An 18,486-nucleotide genomic window follows, 5' to 3' on the forward strand; every position below is an offset into this window, starting at 1 on the left:
CCTCCTGTGCGCACGCCAGGTGCATAGATGGGCCAGTATGCAGTGCCCAAAGTGTCAAACGTGTTACAGTAAACACTGAAAAAAATAGTAGTGGAATGCACCAAATAAACGCACGCGTCGCACTTAAACGCTGCCTCCCACTGTCAGTGTTAAAAACAGATAGTAGACGTGACTAACCTCCAGTGTGTGCTACAGTAACTGGGCTATAGTCACAAGATAAGAGTGTTCACTATTATGTCATCTGCTCACAACAATTTGGAAAGCGGCTGTGGGCTACTTTGCACTTATTTTTGCGCACGCACAACCACGACGTATAGGAAGAACAAGATGTCTGAGTCCGTGAACTAGGGAGGGGCGGCTGCAAAACACACTGATAGCCTGAATGCAAAGAGCCAAAAGAACACTTCCTGTTGATGCAAAAATTGCAGCAGCAACTGTCTGACACATCTGGACTGAAGAGGGGGGGAGGCCTGGCTGTAGTGTTAGCGAACTACCGAGGGGAATGGACACGGTTCAATGTTAACCTGGAAGACGGTGAGTTTGGTGCACTTTGATGTTGCCAATGATTGTGACCGTAACGTGTCTTCGGTGTCTTCGCTCTTGCGGTGGAAGCGAAGGCGAAAGTGCGGTCTACAGTCGTGCGCTAGCCACCAGCTGCTAGTTAGCATTAGCCGCTACGTAGCCCCGTCTCATATGGGAAAGGTTGCTAGCGGCGGCTAGCTAGCTTAGCCTGCTATGGGAGCAATTTCACATGACAGCCGACATAGTTTGTACCCTCGTTCGACGTTGGAACTTAGCGACACAACTCTGCGGTGTCGTTGAGGTTTCGTAGAGTCGTGAAAACTGTGTCCAAGCCCGTTGCTTAGCCACGGGATGTGAAGGAGTGAAAGTCTGTGTGAAAATGAACCATTTTTCTTATTATAAAGATTGTATGATTTGAGACTGCGCTAGCAATCATAGCTGGTGCTAGTGTACTGCTGCATAGTTGGGCGTTTCGGCCTTGGGGGGGTCGATGCAAGGCTTCAACCTTAATTTAAATCCGTTTTAGTTGCCGTATGAATGAGGAAATAATTGAGACATCATAACAGAAAGTAAGCAGGCGAGATGACGATGCTAACGCTTATATTAGCCGATCCGCTACATAGACCCCCCCGCCCTCCTCAAAAATCAATGGCTAACGAAAGTATTTGACTAACTTTGCCTTTACTGTCTACGTTTTGCGGAGACACACTTGAAGACCAATGCTTACACAACAGTGTCCCGCAATGTTCTTGCACCGTGTCGGTGTCATAAGACGCAGTCACTGTGCGAGAACCTGATAATAGCAGTCTATTTCTTATTTTTATTAATTAGATACAGTACTACTGTAAACAATCTAAACTTGAATTGATGATCAGTCGGGGATTAGTGGATGCCATGAGGTCACCTTGAGTGTTCCGGTGTCAGAACCGTTTTCACATGTCTTGCAGTCCCGAGATACCAATATTTGGAATGCTCTTGGTAGCGGTTAATGTATATGTAAAGCAGTGTGTGCCATGTTACGACAGATAAGGACGAAGTGCAGGGACATGGCAGGTTATTCAGTACACCTGGGTTCATCTCGGTCACCGAGCCCTTTGTGTAGCACCATAATCCTGTGACATCCAGTTTTGCTGCATTAACGACTCAGTTTAAAACCAAAAACACACGTTACTCGTGGACAACTGCATCTGAAACCATTCCAAATATTTTAACTATAAGGCATGTCAGAACAGAGTTGAGCCAAAACAATTTAGACTTTCGCATGAGTAGGCATTATGGTTTTGTACCCATTCAACTTTCCCTTTTTATAGTCCTGTTTCCTGCTTGGGAAAAGTTGTAAACTGAATTGTTTTCGATCACCAGCTGTAATGAGATGCTAGGTGTAGAAATTGACCTGAACCGCCCCCCATAATAGCAACATTTGTAAGGTCTGTTGTAATGATCTGGTATTTAAGAGGTTAAGTTTGCAATTTCTGTAGCAGGTGTTGTGAAAAGAAGGTTTTTCCCACCTGCTGTTATCTTTAATTTCTGTGTTGTGCTCACGACAATGTTCAACTATAATGATAATGATCTATTTTCTCTGAATCAGTGTAACTTAGGAAAGTGTAGGACATTTAACTGAGCAAGACGCCAAAGTCTGACTCAACATCAGAAACTTCTTTTCCTGTATTTCAACAGCAAATGTCGGGTACTTAACTAAACCTCTGTTCCTCCTTATGCAAATCCTGACCATTTGGAGGTAATAAAACCTGTTTTAAAGCCATCAACTGGATCTCTGCCAACTGCACTTGCAATGTGTGCTCAGTGCAGAGTGACTCTAATTGAGAATACAACGACGCAGGATGTTATCCTAGATAATTAGTGGTCGTTTTTAATTGCACTGTCCATGCTGCAAACAAGAGGTAGTAAATTTGTCAGAGTTGACTGTAGACAATGCAGGAGTCTGCAGCATGAAAGCACCAGTTTTGCAGGGCAGAGTCAGAGTAATGTTGCTCTGGAGGTTTCCTTTAAAGTAGTTACCCTCATTTCAGTGACAGAAACACAAAGAAAAAAACCAAACTCTTGTTAAAACAAATAGACATTTCACAAAACTCAAGGGTTATGCACACCAGATATGTTTTTTGTGCTATATATATATATATATATATATATATATATATATATATAGCAAAACACCAAATCAACCCACAAAATACACCTATATATATATATATATATATATATATATATATATATATATATATATATGTATATGTATATGTATAGGTGTATTTTGTGGGTTGATTTGGTGTTTGGCAAATATTGGCAATTTAACAATTTATTCATTCAACAAGCAGGGGCCCCCAGTAGCATGTGGAACTATATACACAGCACACATACACATACACATTTAACAGCAAAATAAACAGGCTTTCCAACGGTATCGGAGTTATCACCAAGAAGCATTGTTACAACAAATAAATAATCAACCAAACACAAATTTCAAGTTTATATGCAAATATATATATTGCACATTAATTGCACATTCTGAGGTTTTGCCTCTGACTGGTACACACCTAATCAACATGGTTGTTGTGGATGATGTGACATTAAACATATTCAAATAGGCAAATGTTCACTGCTGGAATTGTACAAACAAATAGGACCTTTTTCAGATCTGTAAAATGTTCATTAGACGTTCTCAAGTCTGTCCTAGGGATGCATGGGAATGGAAATTGTTGGTTGAAACCGAAAACCGAAAATCAGGAAAGACTTGGCCGAAAACAGAAACCGAAACACAGAAAGAAATTATGACCTTTGTTTTTTTTTAAAACACATTTTGTTGACTGGGTCTGTGTGTAGGTACCTCACTAAAGTAAGGCCTTGCAATTATATATAGATTAATATTCATGCTTCAAATAATAAATCATTTCTTTGCTCCATTTAACAAAAAATGAATTAAAATGAGATAATTTGGTTTTGAAGACAACACGGGACATTTGAGAACGTCATCATTTTGAGAATCAATATTTTACAACATTATCTTGAGTCTTTATGGACCAAACAACTAATCGATTAAATGAAAAGAGTAATGAACAGATTAATAATTTATGTAAATAAAAGTAAGTTATAGCCTCAAAGTGGTCTTTGTGCCAAGCTGTTCTGCTTGTACACAGTGTGGGTGTTTTTGTGATATGCTGCGTTAGTTGCCTGGTTTTGGACATGTGTTGTGTTTCAGTTAACAGCATTTACAGTACCTTTAAGCTTAGGTTACATGCTGATGAAATATAGCTTGTCCGTATTGGCAAAGCTGGACACGTGGTTCTGGTTACCTGGGATCTGATGTGTGTTACTGAGTTTGAAATGATGAGTGACACAGATGTTTTATGACAACCCACAGAAAAGTGATGTCAGTGCTTGGAGGTCTCATTTCAGAATGCTGGAGGGAATTTTGAATCTGATTCTTTTCTTTTTTTAGCAGCGATGCATCCCAGCATTTCAGAACATATATATACTGCTTATTTTGTCTTCTTCATGAATTTTATGCCTAATTTTGTATTACACTTGGCCATTTCTATAATCTTTGGCATTTGGCTTTCACTAAGAACTATGGAATTAGGGATTTTAGTGTCACAATTATTGTGAAAGGAAAATTCATTATTATTTACACAATGGAAGGAAAAACTGGGCATTTTGTTTTATTCACTCACTATAAATAAAAAATCAAATAAAATACTATAGCCACACAATCATTAGATTTATATGTGAACCATTAGAACTTATTTTTAAGTAGCTAAACATTAGGCCTACAGTTTAAAAACTAAGTAGCCTATAACTGATGGTGATATATTGCATGTTGAACTGTTAATTTATTTATACAATTACGTTTGGCTTTAGCAATATACACTATGACCATTGCACCAACAGGGACTGTACTGATGTATTCAAATACATATTCCGTCCTATAATATGGAGTTGCCCCCCCTTTTGCAGCTATAACAGCTAACTATGTGAATTTGTGTCACACTGATGTTGGAAGAGAAGGCCAGGCTCGCAATCTCTGTTCCAGTTCATCCCAAGGCTTCTTGGTGGGGTCGAGGTCAGGGCTCAGTGTGAGGCCAGTCAAAGTCTTCTACACCAAACTCCTCAAACCATGTCTTTATAGTCCAGGCTTTGTGCACTGAGGCCACAGTCATGTTGAAATAGAAAAGGGCCTTCCTCAAACTGTTGCCACAGAGTTTGAAGCATAGCATTGTCCAAAATGTCTTTGGTATGCTGAAGTGTTAAGATTGTCCTTCATTGGAGATAAGGGGCCGAGCCCAGAGCCTGATTGAAACACTTGAATTCAATAGTGAACAGGCTTGGCCATAGTGTACATAAATCATAAAAATCATGTTTAGTGTAAAAGTAGAGAGAAGCGACCTCTGTGTTTCTGTGTTACACAGTTTTGGTCCAGTTTAGTACTGTACATGAAAACCTTGTAGTAATCCTACCATGACATTTATAATCATGGTTAATCTTAAAACCGGTTCATCCTGGGTTAGCCATCCCTATATGGGGTACATTAAGTTCCACACAATGTAATTAGTTAATTATGGCTTCTATTCAGTGTTTTTTTTATAGGTGAGTTGAGAATGGAGATGTTGATGCATAATGAGATCTTTGAAGACTTTAACTTGTTTCTATATGTTAAGCATAATTGAGTTGGCTGAAAGGAAAAATGACAATTACCCTTTTCCCAATATTTCCCACCAAATAAGTCAGATAAGAGAACACACCCAAGGGCTACGCATACATTATGTGAGCTCTGCATATTGAGCTCTTGGGAAGCTTTAACCATCTCCACAATATATATTATATTTTTTCCTAACACTAGCAAAGTTCCTCACATCATACCTTCCCTTTAATGAATCACCGTCTATTTTTATCTTGTTTTGAGCTATCTGTTTTAAATTGCTCTTCTAACCTTTGCTTGTTAAGCATTTCTGTTCTGGATCTGCTCTGGAAATGCTGCTGATGGTGAAGAAAGCATACATTGCTTACTTGCTGACTTTGATTTATCCTCTACTCTCTTTTTTTTCTCCCCCTTTTTCTTTTTTTTTTTTTACTCTGTATGCAGTTCTTAGTGTAATGTTTCCACAGTTGTGTGCTCATCTTTGGTTTAGCTAAGCATCATGTTTGTATCGCACGCAGCAGCTGTGTCAAACAGGCACAGAACACGAGCCGCAGATGGAATTTTTCAGCCGAGTTTGAACATTTTCGGGTCTCCCTCATGAGCCAAGCATGTGCATGTGCAACCATGCACTGAGCATGCATTCTTTGGCTGCCCTTCAACTTGGCAAGATCCAGTATGCATGTCGCTGGCAGCCAACCGCTGATGTGTATGAGAGTTTATTGTTAGGGAGAGGTGCAATGATAGTGATGCACGCCTTATTATTATGCTCTCTGTGTTGCAACTCCTATGCAAGCATGAGAACATATGGTTTGTTAAACAGGTGTCTTTGCATGCTTTGGCAGCTAGAGTGCTGACAGGGGTTAAATGTGCAGAAGATCATGCTAAATTGCTGGGGTGGTGGTGCATACTGGTTCATGTTTTAGCTAGGCCTGCAGCAATTCATCGGTTACTAAATGAAATGCCAACTAATCAACTAATGAGGGTCACGGGGCAGCTGAAAGGCGGCGGTAGGTGGGGTACGCCCTGGCCAACACACAGACGAACAAACATTCACACCGTGGTCAATTAAGTAGAAGATGCTTTAGTGCTGCATAGAGCTGATTAATCAATTAATAAATTAATCTATTTTGATAATCGCTTTGAAGCTTTTTTTCATGATTATAACAAGATTTCCTATTGTTTAAGCTTCTTAAATGGGAATATTTTCTTAATTTCTTTGCTCTGGATAACAAAGAAATCATTAAAAGTCAATCATTTTGGTTTGTGCACAAAACAAGACATTTGAGAACATCATCATTTCCAGGTTTGACGAACACCGATCAACATTTTTAAGGTTTTCTGATATTTTATGGACCAAACAATTAATCGAAAAAATAATCAGTTCTGAAAATAATCGTTAGTTGCAGCTCTAGTGCTGCAGTTAAGGGAATAACGTCAGCCACAGATGCATCAGATGAGTCCATCTTTTTCGTTAGCTGCTCAAAGGGTTCTGGTGTGAAGTGAATGTCGCGGGGGAGTTCATAATCAGCGCTGTATGCAGACTTTGAGCATTTAATAGGTGCTGTTCCACCATATACTCGTGTCTTATAGATAGATAGATACTGGATTTTCAGTGCTTCTCTAATATGTACAAACTTGAAACATTACAATACTTTTACTTTGAAACGGACTTGTTGTGTTTGTGACATTTGGGACAGAAATAGATGCCATAACTGTCTTTTTTTTGTTGTGAAACCCTTGTGGCTTGCAGTTAAATTATATGCAAGAGCTCTATTTCCAAAATGAGCCGCGCAGCTCCCTCCAGCGAGACGCACCTGAGACACAGATTTTATACGAGCAGCGCGGTTCCTCTCATCAGTCTCATGTAGACCCACTTGCTGTGAGGCTGCAAAGGGAGCGAGGGAGAGAGGGAGTGGGTGTGTCGCCAGTAGCTAAACTGGTGCTGGTTGTTCTGTATAAAATGGTGGACATATCACTTCTCTCATGTTTGTTGAGCAGGTGGCGTGATACTGTAGCGTTCACATATATGTTCTGTGCAAACACTGCCAACTGTTGTTGTAATCAGTGACATTCACCTCAACAGACCCAGAGTCAAATCAGTGGGTGGGTGTTATTTTCATGGGAGGGCCTAATTATGACATCAATTTTCTGACTTCCTGGTGAAATTGAGTGTGAAATCTGTCAACTTTCACATACTGTGCACAAGTGTGTCTCAATGACAATAGGCGGGTGCAATGTAAGTAGAGTAACAAAACATGTGTAATCACTTCAATAAAGCTGAGTGAAGTATTTTATGCACACACAGCTGTTGACGTGCCTGGTTGGCCCTGAGATCATTGACAGGCCTCGAGCGTTACTGATGTTCAAGATGCATTTGCTGTCAATGTCAATAACAATTAAGATTTAAATCTCATCCCACTAAACGGATTTAAATACAGGTGGATTACACACATGGGACGTCCTTTCTATGAATGATAATTTCAGATTCATTCATGTGTTTTAGGGGCAGAACGGATATGGTTGTTGATTTAGAGCTGAAACAGTTCATCGATGATATTAATCGATTACTAAATTAATCGACAACTATTTTGATAATTTTTCATGATTAAAACAAGATTTCCAATTGTTTAAGCTTCTTAAATGTGAGTAGTTTCTTAATTTCTTTGCTCTGGATAACAAAGAAATAATCCGATCACCGATCAACATGTTTTAATGCATTGACAAATTCTCAATAATTTCATTTTTTTTACACACTTTTTAAAATAAGATTGAGATCTCTGTACCTATTGTTTTGCATGTGTGCTTCCATTGTAGAGCTTGTGAACACTGCTCTGTCTCTGTCTTTCTCTCTCTCTCTCACCCAAACACATGGTTGCATCTGCCATTGGCAGCATCAGGGAAAATCCCACCATGTCAGTAGACCAGTTGACTTACTGCCCTCAGCAGGTGGCCAGTGTAACACATAACATTGTTATTTTCCTGTTTAGCTGTTCATTTTCCCACAATTGGGATGCCTTGCTCAGCCGGCAGGGCCTTGACATAGTATTGCATGCATAACAGCTGACTGTTTTGGTGTTTAAAAACCTTAATATTCTGGTTTTTTCCCCTTTTCCATCAGGTTGCCGGCAAACTGGAGAAACATATCCAAGAAATGGACGACGGCAGCTACGTCGAGTTTGATGTGCCGGAGTTCAGTAACACTGTTCTGACTCAGCTCAATGAGCTGCGGCTGCAAGGGAAGCTGTGTGACATCATAGTTCACATTCAGGGCCAGCCGTTTCGAGCCCACAAGGCCGTATTGGCAGCGAGTTCGCCCTACTTTCGTGACCACTCAGCCCTCAGCACCATGAGTGGCCTTTCCATCTCGGTCATCAAAAGTCCTGAGGTGTTTGAACAGCTTCTCGCGTTCTGCTACACGGGTCACATGTCCCTACAGCTCAAGGATATCATCAGTTTTCTCACTGCTGCCAGCTTCCTGCAGATGCAGACCATCATTGACAAATGTACCCAAGTCCTTGAGCGCATCCACTCCAAGATCAGCCTCCCAGTCGGTGTCTGCAGTCCAGAGAAGGACGACTCGCAGACTGGTCGCAACGGGGTCAATGACAGCAACCTCTTTGTAAACCCTACCCAGATCTCCCCCCCTTACTACTCCCGGCAAGGCTTGGGCCGGGGGCGACAGCAGCACGAGGAAGCCCAGTCGGACCGCGGCAGCAGTGACAGCGTGTCAGAGCACGACACTCCCATGGAGGGAGAGACGGAGCAAGTGGAACTGATTGGCAAAGACGGGCAAGTAACGGATGTGCACGTGAAGGTGGAGAAGCCCGACAGGCCCACTTACTCCGATAGCTCCTCAGCGGGTGATGATGGTTACCACACGGAGTTGGTGGATGGAGAACAGGTGTTGGCGGTGAGTGTGGGTTCTTACTGTCCTGTCATCCAGCCTGCTACTTATTCTTACTCAGGGCTGACCTCCCCTTGCTTCGTCAACATCAGCAGCTCCAGTCCCTCGCGCTCCATGCTCAGTGGCTTCCGCGGTGGACGAGCCAGGTCAAAGCGGCCCCTGGCCATCCCGGCAGGCGTGCTGAGTCACGCCAAGCCGGATGACGGCGAGTCAGCTGTGGGCGCCACGGGGCTTGAGAACGACGTGCGAGAGCGCAGCCTGCGTAGCCAGTGGTACCCGTACAATGAGAGACTCATTTGCATCTACTGTGGAAAGACCTTCAATCAGAAGGGAAGCCTGGACCGCCACATGCGCCTGCACATGGGAATCACCCCGTTTGTTTGCAAATTCTGTGGCAAGAAGTACACGCGGAAAGACCAGCTGGAGTACCACATCCGTGGCCACACGGACAACAAGCCCTTCCACTGTCAGATCTGTGGAAAATGCTTCCCCTTTCAGGGCACCCTGAACCAGCATCTGCGGAAGAAACACATGGGCGCATCGGAGAGCAACAATCACACGGACTCTCCAGAGAGGACCGAGGGAGGCTCTGGCCAGAAGGACCAAGAGGATACGTCCGAGGGGATGGCCTTTGAGGCACAATATGCAGAGGAGGCCCCCGCCAATGATATGGAGGAAAGCTCTAAATGTAGTCCGGACCAGGATCAAGCATCAAGATGTGATTTTTAAGTTTCAGGTTAAGGAAGCTTTAAGAAGTGTTTGTTTCAACTCAAGTTAAAGGACTTTTTTCAATTTGGAATCGGCTCCCTCTAATATGGACATTTCTTTCATTAAGGTTCTCTGTCAGTTTTGTGAAAGTTGGTCATTGAATGCAAAGTGGAGATGGGTGCTTTATAGAGATTTGATTCTTACCTGTAAAGGGAGTAACAACTTACTATTTTGTAGGAGGTCCTAATAATCAAGACCTCCTCGTTGATTTCTCTTTTTATCTTTTAATGTTTTTTAAAACATATTTACAGAGTTATATAGGCATGTTGCAATAATTGATAATGTGAAAGCTCTGGTAAGATGCTTGTCATATCACCTTTTTACCTGACCTGTTTTTGCACACGTGGCCACAGGAGGTCACTTATTCACAAGGAATGATTTTTCTGCCAGTGCAAAGCTTCGTGTGACATATCCGTACAATACCTCATGATGCAACTACATACTCATATAATAGACAGTATTTTAACCTAAATGAAACTCACCAGGTTCTACCTCATAGCCAAGAACCTAGCAGGCACACATATTCACCGTTTGAAATCACTTGTATGAACAGTATCTTTATTGCCAAACCCTGTAAAAAAAAAAAGAAAAAAAAAAAAAATATTCACAAAGCCTTGATACTTAACGGTAAATATTCCTTGCTGATTGTATGGATTAGGGACAAAGTCCTTGTCTGATGTGTCATGGATCGGCCAGGTTACAATGATTATTAAGAAGGTGCTACGTTAGGAGTTCTTTAAATTTGCTAGCTTGTGTGTTTTCGTTAAAATGCAGAGAGCAGACGAAGAGAATGACCCTGCATACTTTTAAGATATCTTTTTGCTGTCTGATAATACTTAAGGATTTATAATCTCATCACTACTGGAGATCTCAGTCTGTTGGCCAAGGTGGTTTAAGATGCTATCGTCCATGGGTTGGATGAATTACGTCCATACAATGAAATTATATATATATATTTCTCTATACTCTTATGGCAGATTTATACTGAACTGTTGTATTTGTGTTTGTCTTGGGTTTTGGCTTTTAGCTTAATACTGAGACAAGAGTCCTCTTTGTCAACTCAGCACAGTAGGAACAGCTCTGGGTCTGTTCACATGAGTCAAAGTACACTAGTCTGAATAATATGCAAACTGAAAGACTACAGGAATCTCAGCCATCGTGACGTCGTTTTTATTGCATTATTTGAAAGAGCCGTCGGTTTAGTTTTTCCTGCTTTCATTCTGTCCCGCCGTTGGTTTGTTGCTGTGACTGGTTTTCTGCATGGAGCGAAGTCAAATGCACGCGTGGAACAGGTTCCCCTCTTTTTAATCAACCCTGCCGCCAGGCGTGGCGTAGCTAGATTAAGGTTAAGGCGGTGAAGAGCTCAGTGTTCGGAGCGGGAGCTGGTGGATGGAATAGAAAGAATATGCTAACCTAAGTCTTAATTTTGATTATTTTTCTCTTTTCATCAGAGTAAAAATTGACTTTTAACAGACTCTGTAAACACGTGAATACTATTGGCTGCAAGTCATGCATACAGGGATGTTGTATCTTATCTATACTATTTGAAATGTCGGGGATGGGGATATTTGTTTTTTTAGCTTCTATAGGTTTTATTTCCGTTCTGATTTAAAAGAATCTGCATTCACAGTAAATACAGGAGGCACTTAAAAGGGCCCCCGATGAATTATCTGCACACGTGATGCTCAGTTGGGCGAGTCCATTCTGTGCTCTTTTTCTTAAAAAGCACCTGTGAAAGAAAAGCTTGCGTCCCGTCCCGTCGGATCAATGCTGAATTTATTCAATGAACTGAGATTTATTGTTTTTTTTAATATAGTTTTAATATAAGTCTCTACTTTGTGTGTTTTGGTGGGAGAATAGTTTGTTTTGTTGCTTACGTCCAATGTTGAGTCAGGAGTGCAGCCCGTTTATTCCGGTGAACGCTGCGGCCGACGTCTTCTTTCATCGACTTTCGCTCAAACGGCAATCCAACGTTTGGGGGACTTTGCAAAAGCAAAAAAAAAAAAAATTGGTATAGCTAGCTTTTTGTTATCTTTTTGTGTACTTTTTAGTCATCATCACCCACTGTCAACCTATAAAGTACTTTTTGATGAATGTTAAGTAAACGGAGCGTATTCCTGCCGCTGCTGACGCGACGCGCAGATTCCACCTCTGATCTGACCTCGGCGAAAACCGTCTTACGCTCTCAACCCGTGACGTTTTCTGAGTAATGGGTACAATCTGCAGACAACAAAGAATTTGTGCCAAGAGTTAAACACCAAAGACTAAAAGGTGGTTTTTAAACAGTACATATTGACTGTATTGCATAATTGAGAGCTTGTGAAGAAAAACAGATCCTTCATTTAAAGTAGGTTCATTGCTATTCGCAAGGAACGTCGTTTCCCAGCTTATAACAATCACTTGTATAAAATTTGAACAATTAGACATTAAAGTCATATATTGTGTAATATATTAAGCCATACAGGAGCTGACAATTTTAGAAGTTGTGCAATTGTTTCAAGCCAATGTAAACAAAGAAAAAAGAGAGCGAGAGAGAGGGGGAGAATATTTTACAAAAGTGGCATCTTAAACATAGTGCCTTGCCACGAGCTTTACATGCTAGAATCTGGCACTTTTGTCTTGTGCCTCTGTCATTTTTACATGCTTTGAATAGAGAGATTATTGAGCAGAGATTAACAAACTATGGCCGCGTTATTTGTAGTGAAGTGGCACCGAGAATGCAACGTAGTCATTCTTTTGTCATGGGACGGTTTGATGGTTGAAGTGTTTTTTTGTAGCAATTGAAAACTTATCGAACGAGGCCGACCATCGCCCCGCCCGCCCCCCCGACCCCCCATGACTTCTCCAGCCACTGAGGACAATCTTAGCAGCGTACTGTATTTGTAGACATTTCAGTGAAGGAAGGAGAATGCATGAGAAACACAAAACGACTTCCGACTCTCTCTAAAGCATCGGACAGGGGAACAGCTGTCCGCGTGTTTAGCTGATAAAATAAACTGAGAGGATAAAAAAAAAAAGAAGCTTGCCCTCATTTAATGTAGCCAAATTGCACGTTGCCCAAAAACAGAAATTGTATAAAATTGCCAATTTTTTATTATTATTATTATTGATATTTCTTTTATTTGTGTCATCGATTCGTGCACTTAACAGTTTTCCGTTGATAGTACATGTATGCTAAAGCCATCCAGGAAGTCTAGTCGTTCTTCCATTAGTTACCCCCAAGGGACTCAGCTGTAATAGCCTCTGTCATTTTGGTAGAGGAACTTTTAGCTCTAAAATGGTGCTTCTTTTTTTTTTTTTTTAGATAAGTCACTTTTTTTTCCTTTCCAAACCGGTAAACAACTCCCATTTCTTCAGGTAAATGGAGAGCGGGGGGGGGGGGGGGGGGGGGGAGTATTTTCAATGCTTTTCATGAACTATAGTTACTTCTATGACAGTCCGCATCTACAGAACCAGCTCAACTTGACACACTCGAATTGACTTTTTTGTCAACTCTTGGTTCCACCTGAGAGGAACGGGAGTTGCGTTATGGGCCACAAGTAATCAAAAGGAAGTGTTTACAGGGAAGGCTGTCAGACTACTTTTTGAAAATTGCAGCTCATCCTATTCCTTTTATAATAAACTCACTTCAGGTAGTTTACGAACACTGATACAGGCTTAGAAAGAAATCTTAAGTCTTCCATAGCTTTTCTGTCAGTTTCTGTCCACTGTGTATTATGGAAAGAGGAAAAAACAAGAAAAAAGCAATAACCTTTTTTTAAAAAAAAGTAGTGTATTGGGGATCATCAAGCCTGTTGAAAAATTGGCCTGTCAAATATCACACAAAGTGAATGACAGGGAGAATCCAAGTAGGACCAGGACAATTTGTTATTGATTTATTTTTATATGTTTTCTGAAACTTTGGACGGGTTGACTTCCTCTTCAGGAGATATATAAATAATAATGAAAAAAAGTGGTGTTGCTTGTTTTTTTTTTTTATTTTGAAAAGCAATGTTGAAAAAAATCCAGTGGCAGCGACTTGACTGCGACACAAGAACTGAGTGTGCAGTTCAGTCATCTAACTCAGTGGCACTGTTCAGCTGTGTTTTAATAATGAAAGGGATTTTTGGGCTATAATGGCCACTCTTTAGGAGCGGGCTGTCTGTTGGTCATGTTGCGGTTCAGTGGTCTCCATTAGCTCCTCAGGCACTGAGACTGTAGTTGTTGAGGACGAGAGGGGACGTTTTCAGTCGAGCTCTTGTCCCCGTCTCTTTGACGACGTCCTAGATCCTGCACTATAGCGTCTCTGGCTCATATTTGGTGACATGGCAAAAAAAAAAAAAAAAACTTAGAACTCAGGGTATATAGTGTTTAAGTGGTCTCATTGGACATAACATAACATGTCCGTAGTATAATTGTGCACTTCTCTTCAGGTGGGGAAACAAGTCCTCAGTCAGTGGTTTCCAGACATTCTGCCTCAAGGTCTCAATGAGCCCATATTTTCCACAGAGCCGAAGCTTGGGGAGCGGTAGAGAGCGCGGAGTGAACCATGGCAGCAGAAAGGCCCTAACTCTTGTTTCGTCCACTCTACACACAACCTCACAACCCAACTGTGAACCTCAGAACTCTACTGTTTTGTACAACTATGAAGTAAATGAAGCTAGCTAGAGCTGATGTTGTATCTAATGCCATTTATGAATTTTTATTTTATAGCATGAAATGGAAATATATTCAAATTATATATTTTACTCATAATCATTATGTGCTGCTTCATTTTGGTTCTTACAGCTTGTAAATTGCTTTTTTATTATATTAAAAAAGAAAAATGTCAATAGAATATTGCGTTTATAAAAAATAAAGACGCTGATTTGGCTCCGGTTTGTCTTTTTTGAGTCTCGCAAGTGGATTTATTTCTGTTTTTGTGCATGAGAATTTATAAAAAAAAAAACACATTAAATCCATTGAGTGCATAATGTTCTAATTATCCTTTAAGTATCTTGTTTATTATACAGTTGGCTTGTATGGCATTAAGAATGGTGCAGTAACGCCTCATGTGAGTGCAGCGTTGAGCCTCCAGAGGGAGCCAGAGTATAGCAAGTCAACCTTAAAGACTTGTCTTCAGTGCAGGTTAACCCAAATGTGAAGTGTAATGCGACTCAGCATTACTAGGCCATTGTTTAATTCAACTAATATAAATATTACTTGGCTAATTTAACTAAAAAATGCCACTGATGGTAAAAATATTCACATTTTGATTGATTAAAATTGTCTAAAAATAAAGCTTCCTCCTGCATGATCTATTTCTCTACACACGTGGAAAGTAGGACATATGCAACAATTACAGGCCAAGTGGCTGAGAATAAAATAATAAATCGCTCTGCTCTCCTATGGCTGGCAATAAATGTAATTTATTAGCAGAAAGGCTCCTGAGTCAAAGTCTCAGACCAACCCTCAGCTGTGTTACAGCTTCTGTCCCCACTGTGTTAAAAAAAAAGCATCTAAACGGCCACTTTATATTCGTAAAGTGGCAGCTGTGCAGCAGCCTCCTGCAGTCTCACTAGTGTCTGTGGCTTTGACAAAAAAAGTAGGACCAGTAGGGAGCCAAATGACTAATAAACCACAAAACTGGCCCGGCTATATGCTCCACTGACATTTTCTCCAAATAGTTTCCTGCTCTGCTATAAGGTTGCTGCTGCAGCTTCACTCCAACCTCAATTAGGACAATTTCATGTGTAATTCAGGGACAAACAATCTCAGTAATGCGACATGACACGCTACTCAGCAGCACAATGTCAAATGAGCATCACCCACTGCAGAGAGTTACAATAAACTGCATGAATTGTTGAAATGACAGCATTAAAAGGGAGGGGGGGGCTGCAAGGACATCTGATCCTAAAATAATATGCAAAATTGCTCAGTGCAGCGGAATATGAGCGTTTACAGAGCCACAAAATACAATGCCAGGAAACCCGAGGCAGCCGTGTTTCCACAAGGGGTCTTTAGCTGCATTCTATGGCTATGATGTAGTGTGGCTCTCAGTGACAGCTGCGTGGAAGTGAATCACTGACGTACACAAACGTTAATGTGCACTTTCAGAGGGATCGTCGCCTTCACTTCTGTTCAACTTTATTTAACTCTTGTTTATGTCGCGACAAACCAGCGGGGAGCTCAAAGGTCAGGGCGGGCTGTGATGTCACCAGTAGTACATCTACAGAGTATTAAACTTCAGAAATTAAAGAATAGACGGAGTTAAACAAAAAGGCATGAACAAATTATGTGACAGTGTTGAGGGATTTGGGATTAAAGGGTGGAGACGAGAGTTTTCCACTTGCTGTTGCACATTTAATCACGTTTTACGTTAAAGTTTGACTTTCTCTTGGGCTACTTCGCTTGAGTGTTTTCATTTTATGCTACTAGTGTAGTTATTTTCCATGATATATTTATGTGACAAAGTTTTTTTTTTTTTAACAATGGATGACATAACACACGCACTTTTCAGAAAAGATCATGTTGTTTTATATTCATTTTCCCATTGTTTTGGTGTCAGATTCATCTTTTATGCCTTTTTAAACCCAGATTAACCCAGATTAACACAGATTAACAAATCAACTAATGGCACTTAACCAACATTGTATGTAAAACTGTGTTTGTACTTTTATTTAGGGAGGCACTCTTTAAATACATTTCCTTTACTTAGTTAACTAGTTTTTATTTATTTTAATTTGACAATTTTTTAAATTTTAGTTTTTTTCTTTTCTTTTTATCCATATCTTGTATTCTTATATGAACCAATAATTAAATAATTATAATTAAAACCACTTTGGGCTAATTAAAATATATTTTTTTATTGTTATATACTTTATTAATCCCCTTAGGGAACTTCTTTCTCTGCATTCAAGCCGTCCTATACTAGGAACCTATATAGAATTGGTGTACAATAATAATAATAATCATGTGTAATGCCCATTCACTCAAGTTGCTACAGGAGCGAAGAAGAAGCAGAGGGGAGACTCTTAGCGCCACAGCGCCCTCGTGTGCGAGGTGCATGTGCTGCAGGACACAGGTGAACGAACACCAGCGGCCGTGAAGTAAAGACACAAGGTAAGAAAACACTTCTGTGCTTTTGCTCGTTTGAAGAAAGCGACAGGAGAAATGTTTGTGTGGATTTTTGTGTTTGTGTGGATTTTTGTTGCCTTTCATCGCTGCTGCAGCTTCACAAACGTGTGTTTATTTGGTTCCACGAAGGCGAACGTGCTTCTGCTAGCGATTTCTAACCGAAGCTACGGTCGTAACCGGCGAATGTCCACTGTCATGATCAACTGCACCTGGTGTTTTCTTTCAAGTCAAAGTACATGGTTTTAGTCAATTATTGAAGTTTATAATTTCATATTGTGTCTCTGCTTTGGAAAATCTAGACTCTTAGAGGCACTTTTATTGTTTGTGAAAGTAATTATGTAAACAAACATCACCTGAAGTAGTTTCAATGACTTGACATAATTGTTTTATTTTAGAACTAGCTTCGCTACAAAAGAGATTATTGTGATAAATTGTACATTGCTGTAATATATTAAGGTTTAAGAGAAGCAGTTACGTAAATGTACCTTTTCTTACTAGGCTAGTGCTAGGCTAGTGCAAGCCTTGCGCGGGTGTGACGTCACAGTGAGGCGACGTTGTTGTTGTTGTTGGAGAGTTCACGAGTAGCATCCAGCTGCTAAACTAGCTAGGCCTAGCCTATATGAAGGAAGAAAGAAGGAACCTTTGCTGTTTTGAAGCAAAACATCAACCAATTTATGTATAAGTCATAGCGTACAGCACTCATGACGTCCGGTCATTACAATAAATCATCTTTTATTACAATTTTAAGCTATACAGAACCTCCAACATCTTAAAAAAATGGTTTCTGACATGTCATAATTTTACAATTAAGCGTTTTATTTTTTATTGTTTGAACGGTGATTACTGTTGTAAGTTTATTTGTCTAAATAAATAAATAAATAAATAAATAAATAAATCTAAAATTCGGAGGTATCTTCTGTCACACCAGAGTACTTCCGTCACGCCAGGGTGTTGTTGTTCTCCGGGGCTGCAGCTGGATAATATTGAAGGTTACAGCACGGAGAAGAAGAAATAAAGGGAGTGTTGCTCAGCTCCAAAGAGTATTATGTTCTTGAGTTTTTTTGTCAGCAGAAAAGAGTGACTTTAGAAGCCCTTTACATTTCTGAACGCTACACTAGTATTTACTCGCATAGCTTCCTCTTTTCTCTTCTTCTTCCATGTCCCCTCTGGGCCTTTGTACACTTGTGTCAAAGGGCGTTTGTTAAAAGACAAATTAATATCTGACAGTTTTGAAATGGAAATGAATCGTTCTCCATTTGTCATGCAGCAAACATCAGAGGGGGAAAAAAACAACCCAATTTGTTATTTCATTATAAGGATCTCTGATGAATGACTTGTATATCGCCTAAAACGGTAACACCTGTGCTAAATGAATGTCGGGGTGAATAAAAAGCTTAGCTGAATTGGCATGAGCTTAGTTGGCATGGTGACCAGAATCCAGGGAGAGGAACATTTGTCAGATTGAGAGAAACCACTCCTTTTCCTGGTATAAGCCTATTCATGTTGTTCATATTTTCCCTTTATTAAAACTACGTCAGTCCGT

The 18,486-nt window shown here is 40.4% G+C and overlaps 1 protein-coding gene and 1 long non-coding RNA gene across 2 annotated transcripts in view; both read left to right on the plus strand.

Annotated features, from left to right (window-relative positions):
• Positions 1 to 224: 224 nt before the first annotated feature.
• zbtb34 (zinc finger and BTB domain containing 34) lies at positions 225 to 14,700 on the plus strand. The gene is made up of 2 exons (XM_058636173.1): positions 225 to 534; positions 8,295 to 14,700. Exons 1-2 carry the CDS (start codon positions 517 to 519, stop codon positions 9,807 to 9,809), a joined length of 1,533 nt encoding a protein of 510 aa, XP_058492156.1. The 5' UTR covers positions 225 to 516; the 3' UTR covers positions 9,810 to 14,700.
• Positions 14,701 to 16,843: 2,143 nt separating this feature from the next.
• LOC131463554 (uncharacterized) overlaps positions 16,844 to 18,486 on the plus strand; it is a 68,614-nt gene continuing 66,971 nt past the window's right edge. Inside the window, exon 1 of the long non-coding RNA XR_009241056.1 lies at positions 16,844 to 16,928. This is a non-coding gene — a long non-coding RNA (uncharacterized LOC131463554). The remainder of the gene's footprint in view (positions 16,929 to 18,486) is intronic.

Source organism: Solea solea, chromosome 8, assembly GCF_958295425.1.
Source record: "Solea solea chromosome 8, fSolSol10.1, whole genome shotgun sequence".
Classification (NCBI taxonomy): Eukaryota; Metazoa; Chordata; class Actinopteri; order Pleuronectiformes; family Soleidae; genus Solea; species Solea solea.